This window comes from Gigantopelta aegis, chromosome 6, assembly GCF_016097555.1.
Source record: "Gigantopelta aegis isolate Gae_Host chromosome 6, Gae_host_genome, whole genome shotgun sequence".
NCBI lineage: Eukaryota > Metazoa > Mollusca > Gastropoda > Neomphalida > Peltospiridae > Gigantopelta > Gigantopelta aegis.
Window position 1 is genome coordinate 46,331,744 of NC_054704.1, and position 23,213 is coordinate 46,354,956.

The 23,213-nt window shown below is 35.6% G+C and overlaps 1 protein-coding gene across 1 annotated transcript in view; it reads right to left on the reverse strand.

Moving 5' to 3' along the window:
• The window catches only part of LOC121375518 (poly [ADP-ribose] polymerase tankyrase-like), a 91,044-nt gene that overhangs the window by 52,225 nt on the left and 15,606 nt on the right, over positions 1 to 23,213 (reverse strand). The window contains exons 10-23 of the mRNA XM_041503008.1: positions 21,994 to 22,081; positions 18,050 to 18,187; positions 17,397 to 17,516; positions 12,921 to 12,998; positions 11,969 to 12,132; positions 8,589 to 8,698; positions 7,935 to 8,050; positions 7,288 to 7,444; positions 6,472 to 6,680; positions 4,798 to 4,897; positions 3,702 to 3,826; positions 2,462 to 2,509; positions 2,008 to 2,136; positions 747 to 899 (exon numbers count right to left, since the gene is read on the reverse strand). Of these exons, the coding sequence (XP_041358942.1) occupies positions 747 to 899; positions 2,008 to 2,136; positions 2,462 to 2,509; positions 3,702 to 3,826; positions 4,798 to 4,897; positions 6,472 to 6,680; positions 7,288 to 7,444; positions 7,935 to 8,050; positions 8,589 to 8,698; positions 11,969 to 12,132; positions 12,921 to 12,998; positions 17,397 to 17,516; positions 18,050 to 18,187; positions 21,994 to 22,081 (1,735 nt within the window). The remainder of the gene's footprint in view (positions 1 to 746; positions 900 to 2,007; positions 2,137 to 2,461; positions 2,510 to 3,701; positions 3,827 to 4,797; positions 4,898 to 6,471; positions 6,681 to 7,287; positions 7,445 to 7,934; positions 8,051 to 8,588; positions 8,699 to 11,968; positions 12,133 to 12,920; positions 12,999 to 17,396; positions 17,517 to 18,049; positions 18,188 to 21,993; positions 22,082 to 23,213) is intronic.

Sequence of the window (23,213 nt, forward strand, 5' to 3'; positions counted from 1 at the left end):
TCTTATTGAATTTATTATATATCAATATCAGAGTTGTGTATATAATTGATTTTAAATCAACAACAGCATCACCCACAAAAAAAAAAAAAAAAAAAAAAAAAAACCCAACAAACACCAACAAAACAGAACTAAGGCCTGACCTGAGACCCACTTGCATAATGTGCTCATTGCTGGCACATCACTTTTGGACCAGATATGCCCTGAATATCGGCTACTTATCAAGCGTTTTCTAAACAAATTCAACACAGTAACTGGACATGTTACTAAAGCCATACCTAGTCAAATATAACTAGAGCAGTTAAAAAACCCAAAGAATCAGGTCCGTGTAATATTTAGGGTTTTATCCAGTTGAGTACCTTCAAAGATAAAAAGGGCATGTTTTCTGAATAACCACCCTCCCTACTAGGTATGGTCCAGATTATTACAAGTTTGTTTTGTTTAACGACACCACTGGAGCATATTGGTTTATTAATCATCGGCTACTGGATATCAAACATTTGGTAATTTTAACATATAGTCTAAGAAAGGAAACCTGCTACCTTTTTTCATTAGTAGCAAGGGATCTTTTATATGCACCATCCCATAGACAGGATAGCATTGATGGTTGTTACATGAATATATTGAAAACTAGTATCAAAGTGTGCCTAATACATGGGAGAATACGGAACATGTTATATACAGACGTGATGCATAAATGATTAGTTTGGACTGAAGTGTAATACAGTTACTGTTACAGTAGTAATTACCTGTTTATCGAAGACCTTCAGAATGGCCAGCATATCAAGGGAGTTCATCAGATCAGTTGCCATGGAGTGCAAAAGAGTGCTGTTTGATTCGTCAGGTTCCGACTTCAACGTACAACCTTTGTTGATGAGATATTCTATCAGCTTGATATTACCCTAGGGAGTACAAAATTTTACAATATGTATGTACTGTAATTTGATTAAAAAACCCAACAAAAACCCAAATCAAAGTGAGCTCTGTGCTCCAGTCAATGATACATTGATGGGTGTCAAACTGCCAGATCATCCTGTCCTAGACGGAGGAACCGGCGAAAGTTGACACCTGCACCCATGACAGGCGTGTGCTACAACAGCTTGTTCTGAATGTGCACTTTAAAACCTATGACCTGACCTGACTGCCAGATCAGGGAGACATGAGATGGAAATTAAATCATTGAAAGATAATGGGAAAAGTGGGATTAACTTACCCCCCCCCCCCACAAAAAAACCCAACCCAAAAACCCTCCAAAACAACCAAACAAAACCATACAATAAATCAAAAGATTATTAATTTTATATAACACAATATAAATACTGTTAAGATTCCCTTTAAGTTAATTTGGTGGCCGTCAACAATTATTTCATGCAAAATTTGCTTTTTCTTATATACCCCTTACTCTTGTAATGTTTTGTAATGCTAAGATCACTCCCCCTCTAAAATTAAATAACCCTCATCAATCGCCCCACGGTTTCTCTTTCATTATGATGTAATTTGACCAGTATTATTGTCTTCTTCTTCTTCATCGTACGCTCAGACAAGGCTCGAACAAAATATTATTGGAATTACTAGTTGTATTTAAGTTTTTTTTTTTTTATGTAATAAATACTAAATAGAAAATAATCTGATACAGAATTGACAGAACGCTGAGCATCCTGGCTAGGGACATGACATCATTCAGGCGAACACATACTATGTATGCGGGATTTTGTATCACACATATGTTCAATAAAAGATATTTTTATTGCAGTCGGAATTGTTTTTATTACTATAGTAAGATTAAATGGGTGTGTAATAATCAAGTCAATATCTTCATCTTCCATGACAAAATCAAACAATTCTCTGTGCTCAATCCTTTTTAATTTGTTCCAATTATTAGTACTACACTCAACCATCTTGATTCTGGAAACTGCTATTACTGTTTGAACGATTAGCTAATTACAGTCGTTACATCAACCATGTGCAATCATAACCTCTGTGTTATTAAAAAGAACTGAAGATACCTACTGTCTTAATACACCGATCCATTGCACTTTGTTTGGAATCATTCAGAGCCATAGGATCGCAGCCATTTTCCAATAGTACCTTGGCAATTTTCACACTAGTGTCCATAGATTCTTCACATGGTAGTGGGTTCTATATTGTATGAATACAGTTAAAAGTAAATATCTAAACTATTCCTAAACGTCTAGCTGTTGCATATGATAACATTCTTCTATAAGAAAAACAATGTGGGTTTTTTTTTATAAATAACAAAAATGTTTGAAGTTAAATTGTGTTTGTTTGTTTCGTATATTTTGTTTTTGTAAATTGCTGTAACTATATGATTTCACAACATATTAAAAGAACACATGTTCTAGTTTATGAATTTAATATATTACTTAACTAAAATTTACTAATAATCTATAATTAAGTATAATTACATCCATTACTTGATTAATAATAAAAACAAAAGACAAACCTGTTCATCACCATCAAGGAGAATGCTACTGCTAGCCAGATGATGGAGCTATAAGAGATTTGAAAAAATATGTTATTTAATAAAATATTATAATTATCCACTGCACCATATACAAGTTTAATAATCTAATCTACTTGGATACCCGTATATCTGTATTAAATATCTGTATTATTACATAATATATTGATATGTGTGATTGTATATGTTTGTGTATGTGTTTGTGTATGTATTGTAATTAATGTATTTACTGTCAACCATCTTGTCACGTGTATATAACAAAATGTTTATCTCTATATTCCTCCTATGCTGATGTGTAATGGCCTGAGTATCGGGATTCACAATCAATTTGTTTCATGCAAGTTCTAAGCATGTTCGTTATGTGTACTTTACTGTATATACAATATAAATACTCCAACAGAAGTATAATGCTAACAGTTTAGTGCATAAACAAAGTCCACTGATACACAATACTGTTGTATATCTGTATTTCATTAACACACATCAATATATATGAATGACCGTTTATTAGTTTGTCTCATGCTTTAGGTTTTTTGATACAGGATGCAGCCTGATGCGTGATCGGTCATGGAACTGATCACATGTTAGACACCAAATAGTCGAAGTTTAAAATGTGCCGACTTGTTGGTTTTTTTTACCTTTTTTCTTTTCTTTTACTAATTTTTCTTTTTTTTGACTTTCTTTTCTTTTCTCTAAGTTTTTCAAATACGTAACCATCGTAATATACATGATTGATAAGTTGATAACTGTAATTATTATTATAGATGGAATATGTTTGTAGGAAGTAAACATTAACTACACAAAAGACAATAGACCTTAAAATAACCATTTTCAACAGCAAAATAATCTTTATGAACAAAGAATAATCTGTTTTCAAAAACATTTAAATGTAAAGTAAAAAATGTCAGTGCTTCAATTAAAATCAACTTTAAGAAAAAGAACCTGTCATCTGAATGGGCAGGGATCAGACCAAGGCTCACCCTGTCCATTGCCAAATTAGCCAGTTGCAAATTGTTTTACAAAGTGGCTACAACATTTAGCATTTGGCTAATAAATGTGTTTATAAATTAGTCACTTTGTAGTCATTTTTAATAAAATACTCTCCATATCTGAAAATTGTTTAAACAAACATCTTTCCATTGTGAGCCCTGTCAGAGCCCCATGTTTCACCTTAGATCCTTCATAATTCTCCTAAGAAATATCTATAAAAGCTCATATTTACTGGTGTGTTTCCACTGACATCATGCAGAGTACAGACAGCACCATTGTCTTCAACAAGGTAGATGATCTGGTCATACAGTTCACTGTACAGGACACTTGAACACGCAGTGGAAAGCAGAGTCATTCCTGTGGTAAATTACAATAAAACATGCATTACTTAACAATGTATCTTTTGTATATGGCTTTCAACATCTACTATAAATCATTTCTTTTAGGGTTTGTTTGGATATCTAGCAAGGGGCAGGATTTAGCTCAGTTGGTTGAGTGCTCACCTCAGATGCTTGCATCACAAGATCGAATCACCTTGGTGGATCCATTCACCTGATTGGGTTTTTCTCGTTTCAACCAGTGTACCACAACTGGTCAAAGGCCATGGTATGTGTTTTCCTTTCTGTGGGAAAGTGCATATAGAAAATCCCTTGCTGCTAATAGAAAAATGTAACGGGTTTCCTTTGATGACTACAAGTCAGAATTACCAAATGTTTAACATCCAATAGCCGATAATTAATTAATCAATGTGCTGTTGTTAAACAAAACAAATTTTGTATCTTGCAATTATTGGTAATCTAAGTAATGTAAAAATGTAGCATGCTCCATTTTAACACCCAGAAGCAGGCTAGTTTTCCACTGGTTAGTGTTACAATGTATTAACAAAACAAGAATTTGAAATAAATATCAACCTACCATTAAAGTTTTTAGTGCATTGTGATGAAGATTCAAAGGGTAACTAGAAACCAAGTTTTACTGGCCTCATAGGATTTACAGTTTGTAAGAAACAGATTTAAATGCAAAACTGTAACATTATTAAATGTTAACATAAAAGTTGATGCCATAAATAATATCAATATTTCCCCTTTCCACATCAAAAAAGGCAAGACAAAAAATGACAACAGACAATATCCACTGACAGTGAAAACAAGTGAGTTTATCACATTTATATTTGGTATTAGTAAGTTATATTATAATAATGCAAATCACATTTATATCTGGCATCAGTAAATGATATTAAAATAATATGATTATATTTGGACTCTGACTTTTAAAAAACATTCAGATTTATAGTGCAGTTTCATCACCAGAGGGCACCATCTGCTTACCCTGATCATCTTGAAAGTTGGTATCAACACCAGCCTCTGTAAGCAACAGGTTCACAATACCAAGGTGGCCTTTCATGTAAGCAATTGACGTAGGAGTAGTCTACAAGAGAAATATACACTTTTGAAGAATTATGATGTATATACATGCTAGGTAGCTTTATAGAGTGTTAGCCTGACACAATTAATGATTATGTCTAATCTTCCATCAGGTCCTGCGTAATACTAACAATACCATCGCTGGTGTGGTCTGGAGTATATTTTCAGATGTGTGCCAAACATAAGATGCAGGGCTGATAACATTCACTGGACAGAACCACCAGGGTTTTTTCATTGTAACCAGTGCTCTATGACCGATGTTTGTTAAAGTTTGTTTTGTTTAACGATACCACTAAAGCACATTTATTTATTAATCAGCTATTGGATGTCAAACATGTGGTAATTTTGACATAATAGTCTTAGAAAGGAAACCTGCTACATTTTTCCATTAGCAGTTAAGGGATCTTTTATAAGCACCATCCCACAGACAGGATAGCACATACCACAGTCTTTGATACACCAGTCGTAGTGGACCGATTGTTGTGGTGTGTGCTGTCAAACAGCCACATGGCAGCTCTGTCATGTGTAAAATTCATGATAAAATTATTTATATCGATGACAAATACTGGAGTTTGCAAAATGAAATTGTTTCATCATGGTGTTTTATTACTGGCTTGTTGGATTGGAGTCAGGCTAGCTATATCTGCAAAGAGTGCGCCTTAAAGCACTTCAGTTTTTCATCCCAAAATTGTGCATAGTGTATTGTTAATATTTAGCAATTTTAGTTATGTTTTTACCTTTCAAAAGGCAGGACGCTTCACTGGTTACATTATTTTCTTCCCATATCAGTTAATTGAATGCAGTTTGTACATATGTGGATTCTGTTATGTTAGATATCCTATTTGAAATTTATCACTATTTGTGCTTTAGCCTCTTATCTCATTCTATAGACCAAGTGTTGCAACAACCATGACTAAGACACCTAATAGCCAATGATTAATCAATGGTGTGATCAAACAAACGCTGTTTTCATGTCTGCAAATCTAGTCGAATACCCAGATTAAAAAATGTTAAAATTTTGTGGCTGAATGCTAAACAAGAATTCCACCTTTTTCAGTGCACTGTGATGAACATCCATAGATGCAACTAAAAATCAAGTTTCATTGACACACAGTTTGTAAGAAACTGATCTAAATAAAATAAATAAAGTTTGTTTTGTTTAACGACACCACTAGAGCACATTGATTTTGTTAATCATCGGCTATTGGATGTTAAACATATGGTCATTTTGACACAGTCATAGAAATGAAACCCACTACATTTTTCCATTAGTAGCAAAGGATCTTTTATATGCACCATCCCACAGACAGGATAGCACATACCACAGCCTTTGATATGCCAGTCGTGGTGGAAACTGATCTAAATGCAAGACATTAACAATCAACTTTAACACAAAAGTAGACGCCATTACCATGCCGCTGATGTCGGAAATGTAATACCATTTTACTTCGTGAGACAAAAATTTGTCTTGCAATTTAAAAGCAAGTGCATGGCATTGAAAATTTTTAAACATTCAAATGAATTTAATCAAACATAGAACACTAAAACAAATCTGCAATTTTGTTTTCAAATATTCACCTTCCAATCATTTGCAACATTGGCATTTGCTCCAGCTTCCAGCAACAACTTAACACAGAAGTACCAACCATAGGCACTTGCATAATGTAAGGGGGTGTTTGTAGAATTGTCTCCCCTATGTGGGTCTGCTCCAATGTTGAGAAGGTAAGAAAGAACATTGCTGCTTCCATTCATTGCAGCATGAATCACAGAACTTCTTCCAAGTCGATCTAAAACAAACATAAACACAATGGGCCAAATTTACAAAGCCTGTTTTTGACTTACACGCATTTACAATGCTTAAACACCCACATTTAAGAAAAACAGGCTTTGTAAATTCGGTTCAATATTTTTTTACATAAAGTACACTTCATAGATTTTTCAGGATTTTTTATTTAATTTTTAAAAATTTTAATATAAAATGCAGAACTTAAATATCAAAATGGACCAAAATTTTATAATTTAAGGTTTATTTTGTTTACTGACACCACTAGAGCACACTGATTAATTAATTAATCATTAATTATTTAATGTCAAACATTTCATAATTCTCCTCAAAGTATTCAGAAGAAACTAGAGGCCTAATTCACAAAGGTCTCTTAGGCTCTAGTGGTGTTGTTAAACAAAAACAAACATTAAAACCTAAATTAAAATGACCAAATAAACGTCCACGTACCAAGTTCAATTTAACAAACATTAATTAATATTACTAATATTCAGACATTACTTTCCACTAAACAGGCAACTCTAATTAAAATTATGATCCTGATACATTAAATTAAAATAAGAATAATAAATATGTATTATACAGAAGTCTATGAACATTGACCTTCATACCTCTGAGCTGCACAGTGGCACCCTGTTGTACTAGAAACCTGGCCAATGGTAGATGTCCACAGCCAGAAGCAATCATCAGTGGGGTCACCTTGAACTTTGACACGGCCTGTGGAAGGTCAACCTTTGCACCATGTTTTAAGAGAACTTTAACAATGTCCTGAAATTTAAATAAAACTTAAATGTTACTAGCAATGATAATAATTCAAACCTGCTACTCTCAGTCTCTGTTATATTGCTACGTAACAAAAAAAATGTTAAAGTTTGTTTTGTTTAACAACACCACTAGAGCACAATGATTTATTAATCATCGGCTATTGGATGTGAAACATTTGGTAATTTTTGACAAATAGTCTTAGAGAGGAAATCAGCTACATGTTTTCATTAGTAGCAAGGGATCTTTTATATGCACTATCCCACAGACAGGATAGCACATACCATGTCAATCCACCATTTGACACAAGCTTACATCCATCAAATATCACATACATTCATCCAGGGCATATCATTGCATATATGCTGCATAATGAACATCCTAACATGGTAAAATTTGAATTTAGGTCCAAGACTTAAATATTAGAATTCTCGGAAAGCAGTGTTTAATTATTCAAGGGAGATGTTGCAACTTTAATAAAAACTTATTGAGCTACCATGTAGCCTTCTTCAACAGCAACATGGATTGGTGCTTTTTCACTCTTGTTCGGCTTGTTCACTCTCCCAACTCCAAACTTAGCTGCTGCTGGGTCTGAAAACATGCTGCTGTGATCTGCAATGAAACGCAAATAAAATGGATAATTTCTCAGTGCAGGTAAGGCAGAAGCAAATAAACATTGGGGGGGGGGGGGGGGGGGGGCTGACTGAGATCGAGTTTCTAGGGGGGTTTACTACAATAATAAGATTTACTATTAATATTTTTGATTCAGAATTATTGTGTGTGTGTGTGTGTGTGTGTGTGTGTGTGTGTGCAAAGAACAGCACATACCAGTCATGATGCACTGGCTGGAATGAGAAATAGCCCAATAGGCCCACCGATAGGGATCAATCTCAAACCGACTGCACATCAAGCGAGTGCTATATGTGAGGGTTCGGTTGAATTTTTTATAAACCTACAACACAGGCCTGAATTTTTTCTTAAACCAAATATGTATAGGGAAAACATTACAAAATAGTTTGACAGCAGACCCACTAGGCCTAAAATAATCATTGTGGTGTCGCTTTCTGCACCTTTTGATTAATTCTGGAACAGAAACAGCCCTAACTGCCTGCTTGCGATCAATTCCAGAAAGTGTCCTAATCAACCATACCCTTGTTGGCCGTCTCTAGAAGTAGCGCCACATTGTGAGGTCTGTTGGCCCTGATTGCGTAGAACAGTGGCGTCTGTCCCTGGCTATCGGTATCAAACAGATCAGCACCGCTGTAGATAAGGAGAAACAAATTAAATAAAATCATTCAGTTACATACTGGTTGGCGATTTAAGAAAAATATCTACAAAGGAAACAAATACAATGTCATCTTAAATGTATTAATATTATAGCTATTTGGTGTCAAACATATCCATGGCTATTGTTACCGTATATCTTCGCCTGTAAGTCGATCTCGGCTATAAGTCGAGTCCCTAATTTCAAGCCCTGAAAACGTATTTTTTTATTGACCCGTTTATAAGTCGACCCATGAAAAACTATTTATAAATAAATTATTTTACAAACTTCGGTTTTCACGTTTTGTACATCGCAATATGATCAGACTATTCCAATCAAACTATCATTATTACATAGCATCAAAACGAAATATTCCCTTAGTAGAGAGTGAAAGCTGTTTGACTGTTACTGTATAGTACTGTACAGATGGTTTTGTGCACAGACAACAACTTTATTTATAAACACTGACAACAGATCACTACGATAAAACTAAAAGTATCACGTTTTGCCGCCATATTAATACATGTAAGGAGGATAACTCTGGAAAGTACACTGGTTTTTGTACCAAATGATGTGTCCTATTGCTCTAGATAAGTGAACTGCAGAGATCAGTCTATTTTAAGGGAAAGCTTAGTAATATTCATGAAGTTAATCACCGCCAAAACATTGTTTGAACAACCATTAATGCCAGTGACCAGATTTCAAAATAAACTCAGGCAACAGGTAGTTAGTATTGTTTACATTTTTACTATTAGTTATGACTGTTAATTTAACTAAGTGGACTGTTGTCTTGGCATGTGAGTGAGATCGTACGCCTTTTCGCATAACCAAAACCGTTCTAATGCCAAAAAAAATAGGTTATAAAAAAAAAAATGTGTCAAATTAACATATTTGAGTATAAATACATGGCATACTTCAACAATAAAACTTGTAAAATAATCCCCAAAACAGTAATATTTTTTGGTGAAATTTTTTTACCCTCTTATAAGTCGACCCCCCAAGTTATAAAATAATTTTTGGGTGAAAAAAATTCGACTTATAGGCGAAGATATACGGTATATCGTTAGATAAATAATTCTTAGTTATCAGAGTAATTTATGTAACTCGACCAAAGTCGCCCCAAGTAATTGCCCTGATAGATTGTATCATTTATTCTGATTGGTTGAGTTGATTGTCTGCTGAGTTAGTGCCATTAATAAAGAATGGAAGTTTGATTGAATTGGTGTGTATTTGGATAAAATACACCACAGCTATTTTGACAGTTGGAATAGAATGTGTTAAAAAAAAGAAATTCACTGCCCACATACATGTAGGTTACCCCTACTGAAAAGCAACAAGATAATTTTATAAGCACTTTCCTATTAACAGGACAGCAGATACAAGTTATGGAGAATTGGTTGTGAGGGGGAATATATCCAAATGGGTCTATTGTGGGTTATTGATCCTACAACTCATTTCAACTCAAGGTGAGTACTCTTATCACTGGTGAGTTACATCCTATTTCATAATCAGATGTTTGACCAAACAGTATAAAGTTGATTGCTGAGTTTTACAAATTTATACAATTTTACTGCCACCATATTTTACTGTGACTATCATAATAAGTAGTAAAATATTTTTTACTTTGAATTACTTTAAAGCATAAGAGCTTAAAATTCGTAATGAATAAATGGCAAGGCAAGTTTAGCAATACACATTAATTCATTTACATTCATTAGGATTATGTCATGTAATTCACTCAGGGTTATTTCACATATTGACTGATGAATCTGTTTGAGACAGGGCTTTTTATAAACAGAAAAACCAATTTGCTGCAAGAAATTACAAAGTATACCGTATATCTTCGCCTATAAGTCGAATTTTTTTCACCCAAAAATTATTTTATAACTTGGGGGGTCGACTTATAAGAGGGTAAAAAAAATTCACCAAAAAATATTACTGTTTTGGGGATTATTTTACAAGTTTTATTGTTGAAGTATGCCATGTATTTATACTCAAATATGTTAATTTGACACATTTATTTTTTATAACCTATTTTTTTTGGCATTAGAACGGTTTTGGTTATGCGAAAAGGCGTACGATCTCACTCACATGCCAAAACAACAGTCCACTTAGTTAAATTAACAGTCATAACTAATAGTAAAAATGTAAACAATACTAACTACCTGTTGTCTGAGTTTATTTTGAAATCTGGTCACTGGCATTAATGGTTGTTCAAACAATGTTTTGGCGGTGATTAACTTCATGAATATTACTAAGCTTTCCCTTAAAATAGACTGATCTCTGCAGTTCACTTATCTAGAGCAATAGGGACACACATCATTTGGTACAAAAACCAGTGTACTTTCCAGAGTTATCCTCCTTACATGTATTAATATGGCGGCAAAACGTGATACTTTCAGTTTTATCGTAGTGATCTGTTGTCAGTGTTTATAAATAAAGTTGTTGTCTGTGCACAAAACCATCTGTACAGTACTATACAGTAACAGTCAAACAGCTTTCACTCTCTACTAAAGGAATATTTCGTTTTGATGCTATGTAATAATGATAGTTTGATTGGAATAGTCTGATCATATTGCGATGTACAAAACGTGAAAACCGAAGTTTGTAAAATAATTTTCTTTTGTTCAAATATTATTGTTCTCATGTGCTGAAAATAAGAAATATTTCAATATTTATAAGTAGTTTTTCATGGGTCGACTTATAAACGGGTCAATAAAAAAATACGTTTTCAGGGCTTGAAATTAGGGACTCGACTTATAGCCGAGATCGACTTACAGGCGAAGATATACGGTAAGTTCCTTATGAAAGAATGTTGTTAACCCTCACCAAAGGCTTGAGTTAACATTCACCGATCCATTGAGACAGATGATCCATAATTCCTTGTAGTTTGTTAGCTATTTTCTAAAACCTGTATGTTAAAAAAAGTTAAAGTTTGTTTTGTTTAACACCACAACTAGAGCACATTGATTAATTAATCATCGGCTATTGGATGTCAAACATTCCGACTCGTAGTCATCAGAGGAAACCCGCTACATTTTTCTATTAACATCAAGGGATCTTTTATAGGCACTTTCCCACAGACAGGAAAGCACATAAAAAAAACCAATCAGTTGATTGGATCCTGAGGTGGTTCGATCCTGCAATGCAAGCACCTCAGGTAAGCGCTCAACCTATTGAGCTAAATTCCACCCCCGTGTTAAATGAACCCAAATAATCTGTAAAAAAAAGAAAAAAAAGAGGAAAAAGGCCGCATTGAAACCTACCGGTCCAAAAGATACTCTAGTGGTCCAGTGCTTGAACATGCAGCAGCAAAGTGTACAGGTCGACGACCTTTTCGATCTACGGAATGATAGTCGGACTCCACAGAAAGCAACTCCTCCAAATGCTTCTTGTTAGGGTTGATTGCAGCACAGTGCACTGGACTTATCTAAACGTAAAACACACAAGCCTTGTAGTTCACATTTTGACGTCGTCATGGCAACTGATTTGCTAACAACTGATTAGTAAGTATTTTAATAGTATCATTATCCCAACTAGTAAAGCAGTGCTCTCATTATGTGATTAGTCAAACCAAGTTGTCGCATGCGATTGAATCATACTGCGAGAACACCTAAATCAATCATACTGCGAGAACACCTAAATCGGAACAAATTTAGTCTTATAGGTTCCAATTTTTGTAGGGCCGACAATTCACATGCGACAAGTTGGGGGTGAGTAATCGCATAATGAGAACACTGCTTACTATGTCAATCAATCATTTAGGTGGGTTTTAAAAAAATGTATTACACTGATGTGATGTGATGTGATGTAGTAATTAAAGGTATTATCAGACAGCAGCATTCTAAAGTTAACCACAAAGTCAATGAAAAGGACAGATTCTGTGTGTTATTGTACCTCAAGCAAGCACTCCCTCACCTCAGGTACATAATATGATGTCAGGCACTTGGCAAGCCTCATCCCTGACAACACATTATGTACCCTCGGGTGGAATAGCCCTGTCCCACATGGACACATATGAAGGATTATTTTAATACTGCAACCTAAAAATTATTTGTGTCCTTGTTCTTTGAGAAAAACTCATTTACTTTTCCCATCGTTATAAAATGACAGCTATATTACAACATGTATTGTCTAGTTGAGTTCTTCAGGATAGAATTTTTCTTTGTTATGAATATAAATGTAAAACAAAAACCACCCCACAGCCTAAAGCCTTACTTTGCCATATGACTTTAGGATGGCTCTCACTTGATAAGGAGAACAACTGATTTCATCTTCCTCACCAGCCTTAAGTACCTAATAAGAAGAAAAACATATTTTAATTATCAAAATAAATATTATATTCACTAAACGATATGCCTGAACACTGGATCTTGAACTGGATACTTACTGGGTTTTTAAAAAGACCCATGTAATACAACTATACTTTAATTGATATGATTTTCATTTTGAGAATGTTAATGGAATCCAGTTCCTGTCAAAAAAACAAGTCCTATATACGGGGCTCTCGATAGGAAATTCAATCTGGGTGTCGGTGACTTATTAGGCCATTTTTCAGGTGTCAGTTATAGAAATTTGAGAGCCATGGGCTTAAGTTTACTCCTTTTGTATTTGTTTTCTACCCAATAATGTATATCATTATGAATTTTAAGACATTTTGATTTATATAGTTTTAAAAGATACTTACACTGATATTTATATTGTATTATACTTTTTCCCACAGCTCCTTACACTGTGGTTTTACATAAATATACAAATAATATTTTCATATACTTACCTTTTGTGACACCCAATGACTGATGTGTATTTTTGTGCTGGGGTGTCAAACATTAAATAAATAAATAAATAAAACTTAATCAAATAATATAAGTCTGTGCATATCTGTATTAGAACAATGTCAATATTTTTCTTTTTCAATTTTATTTTAAATTAATTGGATTTTATTTTACTGTTTCATATGGTATAGACATACAGTGATACAGCTGGGGGTGAGGGTGGGTCCTGGTCAAAGATCTATTTTTATCCTAACCCAACAAAAGATTATAAAAATTCATGGGATATAACATCATAGTTTACATTTGTGTGTGTGAAGGACTATCACGTATGTTGTTTCAGCTCAAAGATTTTATAATGGTGTACTTGATAATTTTTTATTGTCACTTTCTCATCAAAACATGTCCACATTTGGACTTATTCATCACTATTGGCCATCGAACATGTGAGTTTTGTTTGTACGTTTTCAGTTCCTTTTAAAAAATCAAACTACTTGTCGTAAATTCGACCCGCGCACCTAATTCGGGACATTTCGGCTGTATTCGGTAATTCATATTTATCACAATGAGCGTTTCCGACTGTTGTATATTTTCATACTTTTTCACACAATTGAAACTCTTAACTTCTGTTGCATTTAATAGTTTTGCACCAAGAAATTCAAGCACTTTTTCAAGACAACTTAAAGAAAGAAATGTTTTATTTAACGACGCACTCAACACATTTTTATTTACGGTTTTATGACGTCAGGCACATGGTTAAGGACCACACAGATAGAAGAAACCCACTGTCGCCACTTCATGGGTTACTCTTTTCGATTAGCAGCAAGTGATCTTTTATCTGCACCATCCAACAGACAAGGTAGTACATACCACGGCCTTTGATATACCAGTCGTGGTGCACTGGCTGGAACGAGAAATAGCTAAATGGGCCCACCGACGGGGATCGATCCCAAACCGACCCCGCATCGAGCGAGTGCTTTACCACTGGGCTACGTCCCACCCCAAGACAACTTAAATAAATGTAGTTTTATTCTGATGCGTCAGCAAGTCTAAGCTTCTTGCCTATTGTGTGTTAAATTTGCGAGTTTGCGCATATTTGACTCGAGCTCCCGAGTCATCAAGTCTTCGAAATAAGCACTTGTCCGTTTGTCCTGACAATTGAAAATTTGCTCGGACAAGCAAAATGTACTTCAGTGGTTGTCCAGTGAACAAGTGAAAATGTTCAGTGCAGTTTAATATTGAGCAATCAAAAATATGGTCCTTGTACTTGAATAAAAAAAAACATTTATTGGGACAAGTAAAAATATTGTTGGATAAGTTGTTGGATTTCTCGATGTACTTGTCCGGTGGACAAATGAAAAATTCTGCTTATTTCTATTGCTGATTATATACAGTCTTTTGACAGTAAGCTTAAGAGAATTAGATGAACAGTAAGATGACCTTTTATAACAGGTCCAGAAAAGATTTGTCATGTTTAATGACACCATTAGCAGCGAAGAATCTCTTATAAGCACTTTTTCATAGACATGACAACGCATATCAAAACCTTTGATATATCAGTCATCAGGAACTGGTTGGGAAGGGTGATAACACAAAGACTCACTCTTAAAAGAAAGCAAGGAAATGTTTTATTTAATGACGCACTCAACACATTTTATTAACGGTTATATGGCGTCAGACATATGGTTAAGAACCACACAGATATTAAGAGAGGAAACTTCATGGGCTACTTTTTTCAATTAGCAGCAAGAGATCTTTTATATGCACTATCCTACAGACAGGATAGTACATACCATGGCATTTGTTACACCAGTTGTAGAGCACTGGCTGGAATGAGAAATAGCCCAATGGGACCACCAACGGGGATCGATCTTAAACCGACCATGTATCAAACGAGCATTTTACCACTGGGCTATGTCCCACCCTCACTATTAAAAGACAAGACATGACTGCTTACAAAGGTAAATTTGTTATAGAATACAATGGAACCTCATTAATCCGGACAGAGTGGGTTTTTCAATAAAAGTGTCCAATTTAAAAAAATTCCATAGTACTGAATCATACCTGAAGACTTATGTTCCTTGAATGGCAAACCAATGAAAAAAAGCAACAAATACTGATTTATATTTAAATAAAAATAACAAAATATTTATATCCCCAAAATACTGATCATATCTATTGATGAAAAATAATTCTAAATTATATTTTAAGACAACAATTTAATTTTCAAAGTCATTTCTTAACTGGATTTAGAATTTTAAAATTTGTTTGTACCAACATTTTTTTTTCAATTTAAAGGCTGTACTTTTCATTTTGGGGGATTATTTTATTAATTATATTTTAGAAAGGCAATAAAAATGTTAACAAAACAGTATCCTAGATCTGTGAACCAAAAAAGGTTAAAGTTTGTTTTGTTTAATGACACCACTATTAATGGGAATTGGTGAACTGTAAAAAAGAAGAAATCTAGAGGGGTCTCGAAAATTCTTGAAATCCTAGGTTAAAATCTGTACCACCTGACACATTTTGGAGGAAAGGACGATTAAAATGTGAGGAAACGCAATGGTCCATGAGAGAAAAAACAGCGGATCGAGGACAATTCCTACCCTTGTTAATTAATTATCGGCTATTGGATGTCAAACATTTGGTCATTCTGATGATTAGTCATGAGAGGAAATAGGAAATGTTTTATTTAACGATGCACTCAACACATTTTATTTATGGTTATATGGCATCGGAAGTCATCAGCGGAAACACACTACATTTTTCCTAATGAAACAAGGGATCTTTTATATGCACTTTCTCACAGACAGGAAAGCACATACCATGGCCATGGTGCACTGGTTGAAATGACAAAAAAAATCAATCAATTGAATGGATCCACCGAGGTGGTTCGATTCTGCAATGCAAGTACCTCAAGCAAGCACTCAACCAACTGAGTTAAATCCCACCCCCATTAGTGAACCATGTCATTCCCACATTGAAGGTAAACTATCAAATGAAGAACCAACAATTAAACAAACTCAGACGTGTGAAACTAACCTTTTGGCACATGTTAGTTGTCTATTGGCGTTTAATGGCCATGGTGGTGGGTACAGCTGCTTACTGGGCATGGCTGAACGAACTTGGAGCAAGTTATACATTTGTTTCTAATTAAATGATCTGTTGGAAGAAATTACGTCCAGTCAAGTGAAGCAAATTGTCTTTATTTTTTACAAATTATTTTGGATAATGGTCGTCCGGTTCCGGAAGCTGAATATCCAGATTAACGAACACATTTATATTGTGGAGAGTTCATTTTATATTTTGGATGTCTGTAAGGTGGGGTTTTCGGACTACTGAAGTCCAGATTTTTGAGGTCTCACTGTAGTTGCTTTTGTTGTACAGCAGATTTACAATTTGATATACGCCCTAGAAGAATTTAGGATAATATTTAATGAGATTTTCCAAATTTGCCATGTGGAAAACAGTAGTATGCCACAAACTGATCTAACATGTTAGTATGCCACTTTTTATTACTCCCTTCAGGGATGGATGGGTGGGAGGTATTTAACAATGCGCTTAACACATTTTATTTACTGTTATACGGCGTCGGACATATGGTTAAGGACCACACAGATATGAGGGAGGAAACCCGCTGTTGCCACTTCATGAGCTACTCTTTTTGATTTGCAGCAAGGGATCTTTTTTATGCACCATCCCATAGACAGGATAGCACATACAACAGCCTTTGGTGTACCAGTCGTGGTGCACTGGCTGGAGCGAGAAATAGCCCACTGAGCGATGTCAATCCTAAACTGACCGCACATCAAGTGAGAGCTTTACCACTGGGCTACGTCCCGCCCCTTTTTCTAGAAGTGTAACAGCCCTGCCTTTGATCCACCCCACAAACTAGATAGCTACTTAACAGGTGTTACTGTACCTCCAGATGCAACTTTGAAAAACGAGCTCTGTATCCTTCAAATTCTCTTTGAAGAAATTTGGCAGCTAGCAAATGGTGGCCATACACCATACTATCTTCCAGTGCCTGAACTGCATTAAGCTTTAAAAAAAGAAAAACAAGCAATTACATTACTAGTACAGAGTTAAAATGAGGCCAGTTCTAGCTTATGGTACTAAAGAAAATTATTTAAAAAACACACAAAAAATATTTTAATCTACAACAGCTATATAATTTGATACGGTACGTTAATTTAAGTAAAAATATGCTCCATAAATAAGATCAATGTATTACAATTCTTCCCAGCCTCCATGAACAATATTTTTTGTAAACAATTTCAGTTTGATTTGATGTAAGAAGAAAAGTAAAAGTGTTTTGGAAACCACAAAAACTATTTTTGCGTGCAGCTTAGAAAACAATCGGCTCAGAAATAAATAACTTGTAGTAAATACCATAGTAAAAGAACGGCGTTCCCTGTGGGAAGCACTATAGGTATAATTTTTATTGTTAAATGGGCTCAAAACAAAATATGAACTTCGAGGTATGTATTAGCACTGAGGTTTCAGAACTGTACTTTCCTTTAACTGGAAAGTTAAAATGTAGGCCTACAATGTTCTGTGGGATCTAATTTTCACCTGGCACATTTGTTTATCATCTTCGAACCCTCTGCTCAACATCTTGATCAGGTCAAAGTCTGCGCCATGCTTGATTGCAAAGCTAATGTATATTGTTTCACCAATGAAATACCCTTGACGCTCCATGTCTGACAAATCCTTCAAAGACAGAATATTGCATTTTATAATTATGCCTTCAATTCAGGACAAAGATTCATTTCAGTGTAACATGAGTGCTGATATTCAGATACAGGTTTTTGTTTACACTGGAAGGCCACGCAAATGCTCGAGAAAGTCACCAGCTCTCACAGAAGCTTTGGCTAGTGCCCTATGTGTATTATTATAAAACAGTTAGTTTGTTTTGTTTAACGACACCACTAGAGCACATTTATTTATTAATCATAGGCTATTGGATGTGAAACATTTGGTAATTTTGACATAACAGTCTTAGAGAGAAAACCTGCTACATTTTTCCATTAGTAGCAAGGGATATTTTATATGCATAATTCCACAGATAGGAAAGTATATACCATGGCCTTTGATATACCAGCCATGGTGCACAGCAGGAAAGAGAAATAGCTCAATGGGCCCACCCACAGAGATCAATCCAAAACTGACCACGCATCAAGCGAGCACTTTACCATATTATTAAACAGGTGAATATATCTACTAGCCAGACCGAGGGCTAGCCAATTTGTCGAACCCAGGGGTTGGGTGATAATATTAATGCAGTTTGGTGGCACTGAAAATAATGGATAAACAAGACTCGGTACCGAGGGCTAGCCAATTTGTCGAACCCTGGGGGTGGGTGATAATATTAATGCAGTTTGGTGGCACTGAAAATAATGGATAAACAAGACTCTCGGGGACCGAGGGCTAGCCAATTTGTCGAACCCTGGGGGTGGGTGATAATATTAATGCAGTTTGGTGGCACTGAAAATAATGGATAAACAAGACTCGGTACCGAGGGCTAGCCAATTTGTCGAACCCTGGGGGTGGGTGATAATATTAATGCAGTTTGGTGGCACTGAAAATAATGGATAAACAAGACTCTCGGGGACCGAGGGCTAGCCAATTTGTCGAACCCTGGGGGTGGGTGATAATATTAATGCAGTTTGGTGGCACTGAAAATAATGGATAAACAAGACTCGGTACCGAGGGCTAGCCAATTTGTCGAACCCTGGGGGTGGGTGATAATATTAATGCAGTTTGGTGGCACTGAAAATAATGGATAAACAAGACTCTCGGGGACCGAGGGCTAGCCAATTTGTCGAACCCTGGGGGTGGGTGATAATATTAATGCAGTTTGGTAGCACTGAAAATAATGGATAAACAAGACTCTCGGGGACCGAGGGCTAGCCAATTTGTCGAACCCTGGGGGTGGGTGATAATATTAATGCAGTTTGGTGGCACTGAAAATAATGGATAAACAAGACTCGGTACCGAGGGCTAGCCAATTTGTCGAACCCTGGGGGTGGGTGATAATATTAATGCAGTTTGGTAGCACTGAAAATAATGGATAAACAAGACTCTCGGGGACCGAGGGCTAGCCAATTTGTCGAACCCTGGGGGTGGGTGATAATATTAATGCAGTTTGGTGGCACTGAAAATAATGGATAAACAAGACTCGGTACCGAGGGCTAGCCAATTTGTCGAACCCTGGGGGTGGGTGATAATATTAATGCAGTTTGGTAGCACTGAAAATAATGGATAAACAAGACTCTCGGGGACCGAGGGCTAGCCAATTTGTCGAACCCTGGGGGTGGGTGATAATATTAATGCAGTTTGGTGGCACTGAAAATAATGGATATAATAGACTCTCGGGGACCGAGAGCTAGCCAATTTGTCGAACCCTGGGGGTGGGTGATAATATTAATGCAGTTTGGTGGCACTGAAAATAATGGATAAACAAGACTCGGTACCGAGGGCTAGCCAATTTGTCGAACCCTGGGCGTGGGTGATAATATTAATGCAGTTTGGTAGCACTGAAAATAATGGATAAACAAGACTCTCGGGGACCGAGGGCTAGCCAATTTGTCGAACCCTGGGGGTGGGTGATAATATTAATGCAGTTTGGTGCCACTGAAAATAATGGATAAACAAGACTCGGTACCGAGGGCTAGCCAATTTGTCGAACCCTGGGGGTGGGTGATAATATTAATGCAGTTTGGTAGCACTGAAAATAATGGATAAACAAGACTCGGTACCGAGGGCTAGCCAATTTGTCGAACCCTGGGGGTGGGTGATAATATTAATGCAGTTTGGTGGCACTGAAAATAATGGATAAACAAGACTCGGTACCGAGGGCTAGCCAATTTGTCGAACCCTGGGGGTGGGTGATAATATTAATGCAGTTTGGTAGCACTGAAAATAATGGATAAACAAGACTCTCGGGGATGGATAAACAAGACTCTCGGGGACCGAGGGCTAGCCAATTTGTCGAACCCTGGGGGTGGGTGATAATATTAATGCAGTTTGGTAGCACTGAAAATAATGGATAAACAACTCTCTCAGGGACCGAGGGCTAGCCAATTTGTCGAACCCTGGGGGTGGGTGATAATATTAATGCAGTTTGGTAGCACTGAAAATAATGGATAAACAACTCTCTCGGGGACCGAGGGCTAGCCAATTTGTCGAACCCTGGGGGTGGGTGATAATATTAATGCAGTTTGGTAGCACTGAAAATAATGGATAAACAAGACTCAGCTTATAACAACACAAAAGTAATTACTTGACTAAAACATTAAAGGTGTTTGGGCCCCTCAGGTGCCACCTAAATCCATACTTAAGATATATTTAGCATTGCTTACTCTTCAAGCAGCATTATCATAACCAGGCAGGGCTAACTCTCCCACTACCAAATTCAAATGCAAAATTCTTAAAAACAATTGGTGAATTTCAGTTTAGTTTAATGTAATAATTAATATTTTGTATGACAATAACTGCATTTCTGCAAGTTTTATAGATCATTTGGTGAAATTTTCTGCTTACTCAGGAGTGGATTTAGGAGGGGGTGGGGGCAACCTGGCACTAGACTTTTCATTTTGTGAGGGTATCATGCACCATACCAATAATGTCTATAACTCCTATTTAGTGCCTACCCTAAATTTCTGTTTCTGTTTTTTTGTTTCTGTTTCAAACAGTGCACCACAACTGGTCAAAGGCTGTGGTATGTGCTTTCCTGTTTGTGGGAGAGTGCATATGAAAGATCCTATGCTGTATTGGAAACAATGTAACAGGTTTTCTCTGATGACCATGTGTCAGAATGACCAAATGTTTGACATCCAATAGCTGATGATTAATAAATCAGTGTGGTGTTGTTAAACAAACTAACGTTAACATCCGTGCAACACCATACAAATTACATGTATGTGACATTAAAGATTTCAGTGTGTACTCAGTTTAATAAGCATGTGCCCAGATTCTTCTTTTCACTGCTGCACCACTATTTTAGGCTATGTACAGCCCTGATATATGGATTCTTGTAATTGCTATTGCTATATTAAATGTAGTTATTATCCACATAGTTCAAGATATTCAGGGAAATATAACCAGTATGACACACGTGTGTCATAATGATTTCACGTGCACAACGAACGATATCATTTTGGGAAGCGAAGTCATCACTTAATGCAGTTTCCCCTGTCTTAGCGCTGTGTAAATGCTTACCAAAATGACATTATTTCATTAAATTACATTATTTCACCATCTCCTTCTAGTTATGTTTGAAACATTTTGACATGGTCCTAGCTTGTTATTCATAAAAATAATATTATGGATAATAAAGAAATTATTACGCTCGTGTGTGAATTGTACTGAATTTACGAAACTCATGACAGCTCGTGCAATACAAGAATCCTGACACTTGTTCTGTAAAATAAGTACAATGCACAAGCTTGCATAATAAGCTCTATATGGGAGAGAAAAGACATGCAATGGACAGTATAATAAAAAATCAAATATACCTTGATAAGAGCATTGTTTCCTTCCCGACTGCCTCTGCCAGCCATAACTTGTCTAACATGTTGAAGTCCAAGAGAACGGAAATTGTACCTAGAAAAAATAGAGGCAAGATATATTTTATCACTGAAAGACAAATTTACTCATTGAAAAAAGTTCCTGTGCACCAAAATAAAATGGTCTCAAGCTACGTTTTTAAATAATAAAAATTTGTTATTTATGTGGACACCATAACTGATTAAATAGTCTTATAATTAAATTTCTGTTAGAATCATTACCATATAATGTTATTCCATTGGTCCAGATGGAACGTCATATCTGACGACGTCTTATTGAACGTTATTGTTTATGGACCAAACATAATTCAAAATAAATTATGCACTTTTAGTGTAATAATTAGCATGTATGATTCAAATTTAATTATAACTATTGTTATTTCTTTTACGTTCATCTGGGTATGAACAGAAATAACAGACAATTCTTAATCAATGACCAATAGATAATTTCTTGAAAACGACTTGAAGTTTTCTTCATTACCATTAAAGAGCTGTTCCAGATATACATGTGTATGATGTATTGAGCTATATCAATCAACATATTATTTAATATGATTAGAAAATGTTTTTAAAATAAAAAAATTGATTATATACCAGTATATTTTCGATTAAAAAATATTCACCTGAAAAACAGAACCAGCTGAATTCGTTTCAGGAATTTCTGTAAGATTTGACCCGTGACTTAACGATGGGAACTCCTTTCAATAGCCAGCACCATTGTTCATTGCTTCTTTTGTGTTTATTATGGTTTATGTAGCAATACAATTTAAGCCAATGAATTTAGTCTTTACGCATTTCCTAGTAATGTTGCTGTGAAAAAGCTGTGTGTGAATGCGATAAAAACAATGTGAAAAGCCTGGACAGGAACAAATGTTATGACGCCATCCACACTGAAACGACCTAGGGGTGCATATCATCAATATCCCAAACAGTGTTATGCTTCCAACTCCATTCAGTTTGTTTTTTCAGGCTCGATTCATGCAGTCAACCTCCAATTTGTTGTTGTTTGCTTCTCATTCATTTGTGAGGTTATTCTTCACAGTTCGAGAACATTTTCATTAACAATAAAGTTCAGACAAGTAAGTATCTATAGCCTAGTCTGTCCTATTGTAGCAGTCGGTATTTTGTGCGTGAAGCTAGGTTCAACAAAGTTCACAACACCAGCTACG